The sequence below is a fragment of the Lampris incognitus genome, chromosome 6 (genome assembly GCF_029633865.1).
Source record: "Lampris incognitus isolate fLamInc1 chromosome 6, fLamInc1.hap2, whole genome shotgun sequence".
In the NCBI taxonomy this organism is placed as follows: Eukaryota; Metazoa; Chordata; class Actinopteri; order Lampriformes; family Lampridae; genus Lampris; species Lampris incognitus.
The window spans coordinates 1,718,636-1,733,696 of NC_079216.1; the positions used below are offsets into that span (position 1 = coordinate 1,718,636).

At 43.0% G+C, this 15,061-nt stretch overlaps 1 protein-coding gene across 1 annotated transcript in view; it reads right to left on the reverse strand.

The window, feature by feature from the left end:
• Window positions 1-15,061, reverse strand: part of LOC130113910 (receptor-type tyrosine-protein phosphatase zeta-like) — a 132,377-nt gene that overhangs the window by 24,081 nt on the left and 93,235 nt on the right. The window contains exons 17-20 of the mRNA XM_056281610.1: window positions 10,733-10,871; window positions 3,628-3,716; window positions 2,189-2,271; window positions 153-173 (exon numbers count right to left, since the gene is read on the reverse strand). Coding sequence (XP_056137585.1) covers window positions 153-173; window positions 2,189-2,271; window positions 3,628-3,716; window positions 10,733-10,871 — 332 coding nt within the window. The remainder of the gene's footprint in view (window positions 1-152; window positions 174-2,188; window positions 2,272-3,627; window positions 3,717-10,732; window positions 10,872-15,061) is intronic.

Below are 15,061 nucleotides of genomic sequence, written 5' to 3' on the forward strand. Positions count from 1 at the left end.
GTGATAGTAACATGTTTTCAGACTAGTTGAAAATGAGAAGGGGAGAGTCGTCATCATATTGAAACAGTTGTATGAGTTGTGTTACGCCTCAGGAAAGCAGAAGTAAGACATGTTGCACCTTTAGGTAGACGGCAGTAAGGATGGTGGCTCACCTGGTAACTGTCTCTCAGTATCTAGCGGTGGGGTGAGGATGCAGGAAGCACAGCCAAGACGTTTCCACCACAAACAGTAGACAAATGTGCAAAAATTAAAAATAACATGACAGGACTGACACATATCCTTCCAGGACTTCAGGACTTCAGCAAACAGTCCATGCTACCAGCAGGACACAAAGGAACACATGAATCTGCTTTATCTGCAGAATATTAACTTGTTGCCAGAAAAGTATTTAGTAAAACTACAGATAAAATACTTTATGTTCAATATCTTTGCCAAATTAATCTGCTCCTCCATGGACATAATTTTCCAGGATGCACCCAGATGCTCCTGTTAGGAGCAAAGAGGAGGTGATTTGATGCACGGCTTCCTCTTTCCTCATGGACTCCCATCAGAACGTTAGCTTTAGACTATAGTCAAGGTCAAGGTCTAAGTCGATTCTAGAAACATGCAGGTCATGACTTGACTCACATATTTTGCCAGTTCTACAATGAACAAATGGCAAAATAATAAGAATCTTCATCATTCTACTGGCATTAAGAGTCTGATTTCAGGTTGAATTTTCCTTTCAGAATGAAAGAGACCGGAGCTTCATCCTGTTCCTTCATCACATCCATTTCATGTCTCTGTTGTGTGGCATTTAGAGGCAGAAAAGATTCTTGAAATCATCAAAACCAAAAATCTTCACAAATAAATTGTGAGAACAATTTCCAGCAAAACAGTCGTGACTTTCATTTAAGTCACAATCCTGGGTCTACTTGTTTTACTGGGGCTTGCATGTAAAGCTCACGTTTCTTTTCTTTTCTGGATTATTCCTACTTTTTCTCCCCAATTGTACCTGTCCTCTTCCGAGCCGTCCCGATCTCTGCTCCACCCCCTCTGCTGATTCGGGTAGGGCTGCAGACTACCACATGCCTCCTCCCATACATGCGGAGTCACCAGCCGCTTCTTTTCACCTGACAGTGAGGAGTTTCACCAGGGGGAGGTAGCGCATGGGAGGATCACGCTATTCCCCCCAGTACCCCCCTCCCGAACAGGTGCCCTGACTGACCAGAAGAGGCGCTAGTGCAGTGACCAGGACACATCCCACATCCGGCTTCCCACCCGCAGACACGGCCAGTTGTGTCTGTAGGGACACCTGACCAAGCCGAAGGTAACATGGGGATTCGAACCACCGATCCCCGTGTTGGTAAGCAATGGAAATGGACCACCACGCCACCCAGACGCCTCTTAAAGCTCACTTTTAATTGAAATTGTGCACTCGCAGCATTTTGTCTCTTTGTCTTCTACCATAAGAACTAACCAAAGCTGTCTGGTGAGCATTTCCTGTCATATTAACTGATGTGTCCCGTCTCTGTCGAATAAGCCATGAGGAAATAAATACACGAAGACATGTGTGTCATGCAGCTCAGTGATGTTAGCATGCAGCATTCACAGCACAGCAACACATCACCTTCACAACACAACTCACATTATGAGTGTATATGTCTGCCGTAAAAGGTTGTGTGTCTGTTAACTGTACTTGTCAGAGGAAGTGACTCTTTGGTCAGTTAAAGAACAGGGAGATTATAAACTCCTGTTAGATATTCTATTTCTACTTATTAGAATTTACCAGGATGTTATTTCATTTAAACTGTCATTCATCAGAATAAGTTTGCAATCCATGTTCATTAAGGCACCCACAAATCTCTCTGGTGTTGTTTTAATGTGATATATTTTAATTTGTATCAAATGTTTCCTAGAAACAAAACAAGCTGATGTTTCTTATCTATCAAAGCAGAAAGCAGTGCTTTCATATATCTGCCAGGTTCAATGGAGCTTCACAGTGGAGAGTGGAGGTGTACCCATAATAGACATGAAACACTGAGTTGACACCCACGGGCCGGGTGTCAGGCTGCCAAACCGTCAGCTGGATGGACAGGTGAGGGATCGATGCCTTGCTAAAGAACATTGTGAGTTTTAAACAGGGTCCTTGAGGATTACAGGTCTCTAACATCCAGGTCTGGACTATGAAAATTCAGGTTTTAAGCACCTCAAACTCCTGCGAGAAGCTGAGGTTGTCGTGTAAGTCAGCCACATGTTGAACAAACTCCTTCACTGTGAAGGTCCGGTCATCTGAACAAAACAAGACAGAGAAGAAAAACCCGAGACAAATAACTTCAACAGATCAAACAGGATTTACGATGGGAAGACATTCCTTTCATAACACCAGAAGACTTCTTAATATGCTCGATACAAACCACCTCACACATGCCAGAGGTTGTGGTATCCCTGGACGCTGAGAAGGCCTTTTATAGGGTGGAATGGAGGTACCTTTTTGACGTTTTAGATACATTTGGTTTCAGTGCTAATTTTATTTCATGGATTAGGCTACTTTATACTGCCCCTATGGCTTCAGTGCAGTCAAACAATATACATTCTTCCCCTTTCCCCCTGAATCGTGGCACTAGACAAGGCTGCCCGCTTTTGCCACTTTGCCGTTGCGATCGAGCCTCTAGCCATCTGGCTCCTCAAGAAGGAGTTTGAAGGTATTTCCCAGCTAGGCCTGACCCACAAATTTTCGCTATATGCAGACGATCTACTGCTGTACATCGCAAAGCCGATGTCTTCTCTCCCAGCCATGTTGCACATCCTGGATCAATTTGGCAAACTCTCAGGATACAAAGTGAACCTCAATAAAAGTGAGTTGCAACCAGTGAATTCTCTGGGTGAGAAACTCCCACTCTCATCCTTCCCCCTCAGAAGGGCAGATGTTGGGTTTAAATACTTTGGGATTTTTATTACGAAATCCTTAAAGAACATCTTCACCCAAAAGTTTGCCCACCTACTAAAAAAATGTGGAACGGATATGCAGCGTTGCTCTAGTTTGCCCCTATCCCTAGCAGGCCACGTAGGTATGGTCAAGATTGTCATCTTACCTACGTTGTGTCTCTTCCAGTACATTCCAGTTCTCCTTAAGAAAACATTTTCTGCTGACCTGGATAAACTCATTTCTTCTTTCATTTGGAGTAGCGGGCCCGCCCGTATTAGGAAGGCTGTATTACAGCTTCCAGAGAATATGGGGGGTGGGGGGGGACTTTTGCACTCCCCAAATTCACACTGTACTACTGGGCTTGTAATTTTCAGAAGATGCTATACTGGCTGTAAAATCCAGATGATGACTCACCTATTTGGACCCGTATGGAACAGTTATCTGCCCCATTTTCATTGTGCTGTTATTTGCTCTCAGCTGCCACTACCCATTACCTTCAGTACCAATTTAGTAGTTACACAATCAGTAAAAATATCTGGGCCCAGTTCAGAAAACATTTTGGTTTGCATAGGCCCTCTACTCATGCTCCAGTTTTGAATAATTTTACATTTGGACCGTCACTGACATGAAGTCCATTTAACACCTGCTTCTACTGTGTGTTCCTGCTGGAGGAAGCAGGTAGTGAGGACATGTGTGTGTGTGGGTGAGTGAGATGTTACCAGCTGTTAGTGTGGGGGTGGAGTGTGTGGAGATGACCCGTGGTGAGCTGCCGTCCTCGATGTAGAAGTGAGCCGTTTGGAAACAGTTCCTACAGAAACAAAGCAGAGCATCACATCACTGTGTGAACACTGCAGGATCAACATAAACCACATCGCTGTGTGAACACTGCAGGATCAGCATAAACCACATCACTGTGTGAACACTGCAGGATCAACATAAACCACATCACTGTGTGAACACTGCAGGATCAGCATAAACCACATCACTGTGTGAACACTGCAGGATCAGCATAAACCACATCACTGTGTGAACACTGCAGGATCAGCATAAACCACACCACTGTGTGAACACTGCAGGATCAACATAAACCACATCACTGTGTGAACACTGCAGGATCAACATAAACCACATCACCGTGTGAACACTGCAGGATCAACATAAACCACATCACCGTGTGAACACTGCAGGATCAACATAAACCACATCACTGTGTGAACACTGCAGGATCAACATAAACCACATCACTGTGTGAACACTGCAGGATCAGCATAAACCACATCACCATGTGAACACTGCAGGATCAGCATAAACCACATCACTGTGTGAACACTGCAGGATCAACATAAACCACATCACTGTGTGAACACTGCAGGATCAGCATAAACCACATCACCATGTGAACACTGCAGGATCAACATAAACCACATCACTGTGTGAACACTGCAGGATCAGCATAAACCACATCAACATGTGAACACTGCAGGATCAGCATAAACCACATCACTGTGTGAACACTGCAGGATCAGCATAAACCACATCACTGTGTGAACACTGCAGGATCAGCATAAACCACATCACCATGTGAACACTGCAGGATCAACATAAACCACATCACTGTGTGAACACTGCAGGATCAGCATAAACCACATCACTGGTGAACACTGCAGGATCAGCATAAACCACATCGTTGTGTGAACACTGCAGGATCCACATAACCCACATCGCTGTGTGAACACTGCAGGACCAGTATAAACCACATCACTTTCAGGTCTGCAGGCTGTTTAAAATGGACCAAGAAGAATGTGGAAGTACAGATGAATGTTACTGCAGTGTTGCAGCTATAAACACAACGATGACCCACTACGCTACACTACGCTACGCTACACTACACTACGCTACGCTACGCTACGCTACACTACGCTACACTACACTACGCTACACTACGCTACGCTACACTACGCACTATATACACTGTGACAGGATGTTGTGTTACAGTTGTGTTACGCCACACACCACATGGTAAAACAACCCAGCCTTTAAGCGGCCCTGCAGTACAGACAGTGTCCTGACGTGGGTGTGGGCTGTGAAGACTGGGTTTAAGATGAGTGTGTATGTTATGGTTAAAATGTGGTCCAGTTGGGGAAGCATGACGTCATGAATCCTCCACCCTGGTGTCGCTCCTGACGGGGCTGACATGCCTTTGTGGTTTGCAGGCTGGCTGTGAGGGGCGTGCAGGCTCTGAGAACACACACTAATCCTCCCGCTACACCACAAAGAAGATGTTGCGTTTAATCCTGGACACGTTTTTAACCGGATCAGGGGGCTGTGGTGGAGCCGGGCTGTCAGACCAGACGGGCTTCAGCAGGGCTGTTTGTCCACATGGTGAAGAGGAAGAAGGGCTGTGAGGGGAACGCACACGCCTTCCTCTTCACCCTGCAACACAACATCTCTGCTGACGACCCCAGATGCCTTCACATCCTGCTGTGGTCCCGACAGGTGTCAAGAAATAATATATAATCAAATATAACATAATATAATATGTATATATGTATGTTATATATAATATAACATAATACATAATATATCACATAATATATAATAAATGTAATATATATAACATGATATATAATGAATATAATATATCATATAATATAACAATATATAATATATAATTTATAATACAACGACATATGCTATAATAGAAAATATGATATATAATATAAATAAATAACAGCCTGCAGAAATGGAGGAGAAACTAAGATGGAAAGGTTTTGATTTAAGATGTTGAATTAAAAGAAAATGTCTGCTCGAGGCATAACAACTCTATTGATGAATGATTAAGACACAAATATGGTTACAGACACATAACAGTACACACGTAACAATATCATATAAATAAGTAAAGACATAAATATGTCTACAGACACATAACAATATGATGTAAATAAGTAAATATATAAATATGTCTACAGACACATAACAATATGATGTAAATAAGTAAATATATAAATATGGCTACAGACAGAACAATATGATGTAAATAAGTAAATATATAAATATGGCTACAGACACAGAACAATATGATGTAAATAAGTAAATATATAAATATGGCTACAGACACAAAACAATATGATGTAAATAAGTAAATATATAAATATGGCTACAGACACATAACAATATGATGTAAATAAGTAAATATATAAATATGTCTACAGACACAAAACAATATGATGTAAATAAGTAAATATATAAATATGGCTACAGACACAGAACAATATGATGTAAATAAGTAAATATATAAATATGGCTACAGACACATAACAATATGATGTAAATAAGTAAATATATAAATATGGCTACAGACACAGAACAATATGATGTAAATAAGTAAATATATAAATATGGCTACAGACACAGAACAATATGATGTAAATAAGTAAATATATAAATATGGCTACAGACACATAACAATATGATGTAAATCATTACAGACCGAGTTATAGATTGAAAAGAAGCATTTTGTGTCTTTCTCTGCTGATGGTGAAATTAGTTGTGTACTGTCAGTCTTTGTATTAAGCGACCTGTCAATCAGCCTGGGAGTGACAGCGGCTTCCTGTGCGGTGGTGTGTTGTCTGGCAGCGGGGCGACTGGTTTACATGTGGATTACAGGTTGTTCCTTTAGATTCCAACATGTTGCTGTCAGAAGGGGTGTGAGCCAGCGGGGCCTGGACATGCTGCTCCTACACCACGCCGACACACTCCCTCGTGTCCCACCAGCCCCGGCGGCGGGGCTGTCCTTTTCCAGTACAGCGTCTGCAGATTAATCCCGCAGATGCTCAGATTAGGACGTGTTTAGCAGAACCAATCTGCAAACACAACAAGCAGCGCAGCAGAGAACAAGAGCGCGCGGCGTCTCCATCTGGGCAGATGAGGAGGGTGCGGTGTCTGAAAGACGACTCGCGGTGTTTACACTGCGGCCGACAGCGTGGCCTTGATTGGATTCTGAAGTTGGTTATTTCACGGTCTGCCTGGATCACGTTTTATCTGCCGACTGTGAAAGGCGTGTTTTTCTACCAGAGGGGAACTTTTGCGGGGGATGATGCCCTGAAAAGGCACAGCAATGTTTACAGTCTCCCCACACGGGCTTTTGTTTGGGCTGAATCTCGTAGGCCAGCAGGACACACTTCTGCTAATCAGTGGAGAAAACAACATCTCAGAGCCTTTTGTGTGGACTCAGAAAGACCCCCAACAAAAGCAGACTGAAAACACAATCATCCCATCCAACACACCAACAACAGAGACCACACACACACACACACACACACACACACACACACACACCCCAGTGTAAAACCAGAACAGGCCTTGTGTCTTCAGAAGTCCGCCAACCTGGACAAACTAACGGACACTGTGACATCTTACGTCAGCTTTTGTGCGGACGTGTGGTCCTTCCAAGTCCTCCTGCACACACAACAATAACAAGCCATGATTCACAGCCACACGAAGACAACTTGGGCAGGCCGAGCAGGAGGCCTACAGCGGTGGAGCTAGAGCCCTGTACAAGCAGGCCAGAAACTCACTGACAAAGGAGACCAGAGTGAGTAAAAGAAGCTACACTGAAAAGCTGAAAAACAGGTTCTGAGCCAGTGACCCTGTGTCAGTGTGGAGGAGCCTGCAAGACGTCACAAACTGCTGACGACCATCTCCCCACGCCGAGGCAAACAAAGACCTGGCTGAAGACAAGAACATTTTCTACTGTAGGTTTGAGAGACAAATTCACAAGCCTCACCCACTCCAACCCAATGACAACAGCCCCCATCCCCCCTCTGGAAAGTCCCCTTCTACCCCCCCCCCCCCCGATACTCAGGATGTACTCAAGATACGTGTAGAGGATGTGAGCCGGCTTTTCCAGAGACAGAAGACCAGGAAAGCACTGGGTTCAGACAATGTCTCCCCCTCCTGTCTTGAAGCCTGTGCTGGCCAACTGGCTCCAATCTTCACGCAGATCTTCACAAGATCCCTGGAGCTGTGTGAAGTCCCCTCCTTCTTCAAACACTCCACCATCACCCGGTCCAAGAAACCCTCCATCACTGGACTGATCGACTACAGCCCCATCGCCCTGACGTCTGTGGTCATGAAGTCCTTCAAGAGACTGGTGTTGACCCACCTGGGGGACATCATGGCCCCCTGCTGGACCCCTGCAGGTTGCCTACTGGGCAAAAAGGTCAGTGGATAATGCAGTCAACATGGGACTGCACTACATCCTGCAACACCTCGACTCTCCAGGGACATAGGCAAGGATCCTGTTTGTGGACTTCTGCTCACCACTCAACACCATCATCCCAGAAGTCCTATTCACCAAACTCGCCCAGCTCACCGTACCACCCCCCAACTGCCAGTGGATAACAAACTTCCTGACAGACAGGAGGCAGCAGGTGAGGTTGGGGAAAATCAAATCCCGCACCCAAACAATCAGCATAGTGCCCCCCCAGGGATGTGTGCTCTCCCCTCTACTCTTCTCCCTCGACACAAATGACTGCACCTCAGGTGACCCATCTATTAAACTCCTGAAGTTTGCCAAACGCAGTGATTCCATTAGTGACAGGAGTGCAGTCTCGGTAGAGTGACCCGCTTAAAGCCAGACTGACGCGGATCATACAGGGTGTTCTCAGAAAGGAATTCAGAGACTTGGTTAAAGTCCGTGCGCTCAAGTATTTTTGAAAGAAAGGGTAGGAGTGAAACGGGTCTGTAGTGTTCAACCTGGGCTTGGTTGAGTGTAGGGTTCTTGAGCAGTGGGGTGACTCGAGCTTGTTTAAATGCAGTGGGGAACACACCCGTTGTAAGTGAGGAGTTGATGATGTGTGTGTGACTGCGGGGTTAACTGCGGGGGAAATGGTCTGTAGGAGGCTGGATGGTTTCGGGTCCAGCGGATAGGTAGTGGGACGAGAGTCCACTTCCTCCCCGGTCAGGGGGGAGAATGAGGTGAGTGAGGCGCTGTTAGCTGGCGGCAGCAGACAGGGTTGGTCAGGCTCAGAGAACTGGCTACTGGTGGCAGAAACCTTATCAGTACAGTATGAGGCGAACATGTCAGGAGTGAGCAGAGTGGAGGTCGGAGGAGGAGGCAGATTGAGGAGTAAGTTAAAAGCAAAAAACATTTCCCTCAAGCATCAGTGGCGCCACAGATCTTGTTCTGATAGTAAGTGGTCTTGGCTGTTTTTAAGCTGGAGGAGAATGAAGCCAGGAGACACTGATAGTCACTGAGGTCAGTGGACTCTCTGCTTTTACGCCATTTTATGTTGACTGTACTGTCTATATGTAGTAATGTGTATAGTGTACTGTCTATATGTAGTAATGTGTATTGTGTACTGTCTATATGTAGTAATGTGTATAGTGTACTGTCTATATGTAGTAATATGTATACTGTACTATCACTACATATAGACAGTACACTATACACATTACTACATATAGACGGTGTACTGTACAGTGTGCTGCACATATTACTACATATAGACGGTGTACTGTGCAGTGTACTATACATATTACTGCATATAGACGGTGTACTGTACATATAACTACATATAGACAGTATACTGTAGATATTACTGCATATAGACGGTGTACTGTACATATTACTGCATATAGACGGTGTACTGTACAGTGTACTGTACATATTACTGCATATAGACGGTGTACTGTACATATTACTCCATATAGACGGTGTACTGTACAGTGTACTGTACATATTACTGCATATAAACGGTGTACTGTACATATTACTGCATATAGACGGTGTACTGTACAGTGTACTGTACATATTACTGCATATAGACGGTGTACTGTACATATTACTGCATATAGACGGTGTACTGTACAGTGTACTGTACATATTACTGCATATAGACGGTGTACTGTACATATTACTGCATATAGACGGTGTACTGTACAGTGTACTGTACATATTACTGCATATAGATGGTGTACTGTACATATTACTGCATATAGACGGTGTACTGTACAGTGTACTGTACATATTACTGCATATAGACGGTGTACTGTACATATTACTGCATATAGATGGTGTACTGTACAGTGTACTGTACATATTACTGCATATAGATGGTGTACTGTACATATTACTGCATATAGACGGTGTACTGTACAGTGTACTGTACATACTACTCCATATAGACGGTGTACTGTACAGTGTACTGTACATATTACTGCATATAGACGGTGTACTGTACAGTGTACTGTACATATTACTGCATATAGATGGTGTACTGTACATATTACTGCATATAGACGGTGTACTGTACATATTACTCCATATAGACGGTGTACTGTACAGTGTACTGTACATATTACTGCATATAGACGGTGTACTGTACATATTACTCCATATAGACGGTGTACTGTACAGTGTACTGTACATATTACTGCATATAGACGGTGTACTGTACATATTACTGCATATAGACGGTGTACTGTACAGTGTACTGTACATATTACTGCATATAGACGGTAGTCTTTCTAACTGGGACTGTGCTCACATCAGGAGCCAGAAGGCAGAAAGACCTCCTGCCTTCTGGCTCGAGTCCGTGATGCAGACACACTCGTGTCGTTCTCCGGAGGTGTTGGGGTCTACATGAGTCCAGGAGGATGGAGGGTGACATGACATGATGGGACTGGGATTGAGATGCCAGCAGGTCTACACAGGACAGGACCTGCTAGCGGTCCAGTGTTGTGAGGCTGTCCGGGTGAGGGTGTGTGTGAACAGGACATGTGACGTGAGAGGGGCGTGGCCAGCACGTGGACACATACCTCCAGTAGATGAGGATGCCCACCAGAACCAGCAGACCGAGGAAGGTGAGGGTGGAGACCACGGCCAGTGGCACCACAGCCCTCCTCTGCTGCTCCCGGACCTGCCCCACCCGGGACTCATGGCTGCTGTTACTGGCGTCTGGACAGAGAGGGAGGTCAGAAGAAAAAGGGACAGACGAAATATGAAGAAAGGTAAAGAGAGAGAGAGAGAGAGGGGGGGGGGGGAGAGAGACGGGGGGGAGAGAGAGAGGAGGGGGGGAGAGAGGGGGGGGAGAGGGGGGGGAGAGAGGGGGGGGAGAGAGAGAAAGGGGGGGGAGAGAGGGGGAGGGAGAGAGAGAGAGGGGGGGGAGAGAGGGGGGGGAGAGAGAGAGAAAGGGGGGGAGGGGGGGAGAGAGAGAGAGAAAGGGGGGGGAGAGAGAGGGAGAGAGAGAGAGAGAGAGGGAGAGAGAGAGAGAGAGAAAGGGGGGGAGAGAGAGAGAGGGGGGGGGGAGAGAGGGAGAGAGAGAGAGAGAGAGAGAGAGAGAAAGGGGGGAGAGGGGGGAGAGAGAGGGAGAGAGAGAGAGAGAAAGGGGGGAGAGGGGGGAGAGAGAGGGAGAGAGAGAGAGAGAGAGAGAGAGAGAGAGAGAGAAAGGGGGAGAGGGGGGAGAGAGAGGGAGAGAGAGAGAGGGAGAGAGAGGGAGAGAGAGAGAGAGAGAGAGAGAAAGGGGGGGAGAGAGGGGGGGGAGAGAGGGGGGGGAGAGAGAGAGGGGGGGGGAGATAGAGAAAGGGGGGGAGAGAGAGAGAGAGAAAGGGGGGGAGAGAGAGAGAGAGGGGGGGAGAGAGGGAGAGAGAGAGAGAGAGAGAGAAGTCATTCTGTATTGGACCAACAAACGGAAAGAAAGAAAGACACAAATCAGGCTCACAACATGTGGATCCATAAAAGCCTCCGTGTGTCCCCAAACAAACACTCCCTCAAACCACTGAGGGACAGCAGAGACGAAGACGAGACCCAGCCGCCTCATCATCATACCTAACACAAGGACACACACGTCCTTCACACTGCCATGGCCCATGAGCAACAATGAACACCCCGGATGAGTTGTTGCATCAGACGGGAAGCTGTCAGGGGAGGCTGACGTCACTGAGCTGCTCCGTGTCTCCTCTTTATCAAGCAGCTGTTACCCGCCCGTGTGCTGCACCCATACTACGTCCATACTTACCCCGTCTGTACAAACCCAGGCAGGCTCGACCCGGCAGGGATCAGCTCAGCCCGGACCACTGAACCTGTGGCCCAACGTGCCCCAAACCTGCCACACACCGGACGTGATGGGCAGAGGAAGAGCGGCAATAAGGTGACAGAGACACGAGACTGCTGAGGCTCACCGGACAACATGTGCTTCCTGCCTGGCTCAGTACCCAGTGGAGACCCGACCCGACCCGACCCGACTGGAGACGGAAACACTGCAGCACAGCTTCAGCACATGGATAGACTGTTCACATCTATCTATCTATCTATCTATCTATCTATCTATCTATCTATCTATCTATCTATCTATCTATCTATCTATCTATCTATCTATCTATCTATCTATCTGTCATCTGTCTATCATCTATCTATCTATCTATCTATCTATCTATCTATCTATCTATCTATCTATCTATCATCTATCTGTCATCTGTCTATCATCTATCTATCTATCTATCTGTCATCTGTCTGTCATCTGTCTATCTATCTATCTATCTATCTATCTATCTATCTATCTATCTATCTATCTATCTATCTATCTATCTATCTATCTATCTATCATCTATCTGTCATCTGTCTATCATCTATCTATCTATCTATCTATCTATCTATCTATCTATCTATCTATCTATCTATCTGTCATCTGTCTATCATCTATCTATCTATCTGTCATCTGTCTGTCATCTGTCTATCTATCTATCTATCTATCTATCTATCTATCTATCTATCTATCTATCTATCTATCTATCTATCATCTGTCTATCATCTATCTATCTATCTATCTATCTGTCATCTGTCTGTCATCTGTCTATCTATCTATCTATCTATCTATCTATCTATCTATCTATCTATCTATCTATCTATCTATCTATCATCTATCTGTCATCTGTCTATCATCTATCTATCTATCTATCTATCTATCTATCTATCTATCTATCTATCTATCTATCTATCTATCTATCTATCTATCTATCTATCTATCATCTGTCTATCATCTATCTATCTATCTATCTATCTGTCATCTGTCTGTCATCTGTCTATCTATCTATCTATCTATCTATCTATCTATCTATCTATCTATCTATCTATCTATCTATCTATCTATCTATCTATCTATCTATCATCTATCTGTCATCTGTCTATCATCTATCTATCTATCTATCTATCTATCTATCTATCTATCTATCTATCTATCTATCATCTGTCTATCATCTATCTATCTATCTATCTATCTATCTATCTATCTATCTATCTATCTATCTATCTATCTATCTATCTATCTATCTATCTGTCATCTGTCTATCATCTATCTATCTATCTATCTATCTATCTATCTATCTATCTATCTATCTATCTATCTATCTATCTATCTATCTATCTATCTATCTGTCATCTGTCTATCATCTATCTATCTATCTATCTGTCATCTGTCTGTCATCTGTCTATCTATCTATCTATCTATCTATCTATCTATCTATCTATCTATCTATCTATCTATCTATCTATCTATCATCTATCTGTCATCTGTCTATCATCTATCTATCTATCTGTCATCTGTCTGTCATCTGTCTATCTATCTATCTATCTATCTATCTATCTATCTATCTATCTATCTATCTATCTATCTATCTATCTGTCATCTGTCTATCATCTATCTATCTATCTATCTATCTATCTATCTATCTATCTATCTATCTATCTATCTATCTATCTGTCATCTGTCTATCATCTATCTATCTATCTATCTATCTGTCATCTGTCTGTCATCTGTCTATCTATCTATCTATCTATCTATCTATCTATCTATCTATCATCTATCTGTCATCTGTCTATCATCTATCTATCTATCTGTCATCTGTCTGTCATCTGTCTATCTATCTATCTATCTATCTATCTATCTATCTATCTATCTATCTATCATCTATCTATCTATCTATCTATCTATCTATCTATCTATCTATCTATCTGTCATCTGTCTGTCATCTGTCTATCTATCTATCTATCTATCTATCTATCTATCTATCTATCTATCTATCTATCTATCTATCTATCTATCTATCTATCTATCTGTCATCTGTCTATCATCTATCTATCTATCTATCTGTCATCTGTCTGTCATCTGTCTATCTATCTATCTATCTATCTATCTATCTATCTATCTATCTATCTATCTATCTATCTATCTATCTGTCATCTGTCTATCATCTATCTATCTATCTATCTGTCATCTGTCTGTCATCTGTCTATCTATCTATCTATCTATCTATCTATCTATCTATCTATCTATCTATCTATCTATCTATCTATCTATCTATCATCTATCTGTCATCTGTCTATCATCTATCTATCTATCTATCTATCTATCTATCTATCTATCTATCTATCTATCTATCTATCTATCATCTGTCTATCATCTATCTATCTATCTATCTATCTATCTATCTATCTATCTATCTATCTATCTATCTATCTATCATCTATCTGTCATCTGTCTATCATCTATCTATCTATCTATCTATCTATCTATCTATCTATCTATCTATCTATCTATCTATCTATCTGTCATCTGTCTATCATCTATCTATCTATCTGTCATCTGTCTGTCATCTGTCTATCTATCTATCTATCTATCTATCTATCTATCTATCTATCTATCTATCTATCTATCTATCTATCATCTATCTGTCATCTGTCTATCATCTATCTATCTATCTATCTATCTATCTATCTATCTATCTATCTATCTATCTATCTATCTATCTGTCATCTGTCTGTCATCTATCTATCTATCTATCTATCTATCTATCTATCTATCTATCTATCTATCTGTCATCTGTCTATCATCTATCTATCCATCTATCTATCTATCTATCTATCTATCTATCTATCTATCTATCTATCTATCTATCTATCTATCTATCTATCTATCTATCATCTGTCTATCATCTATCTATCATCTATCATCTATCTGTCATCTGTCTATCATCTATCATCTATCTGTCATCTATCTATCTATCTATCTATCTATCTATCTATCTATCTATCTATCTATCTATCTATCTATCTATCTATCTATCTATCTATCTGTCATCTGTCTATCATCT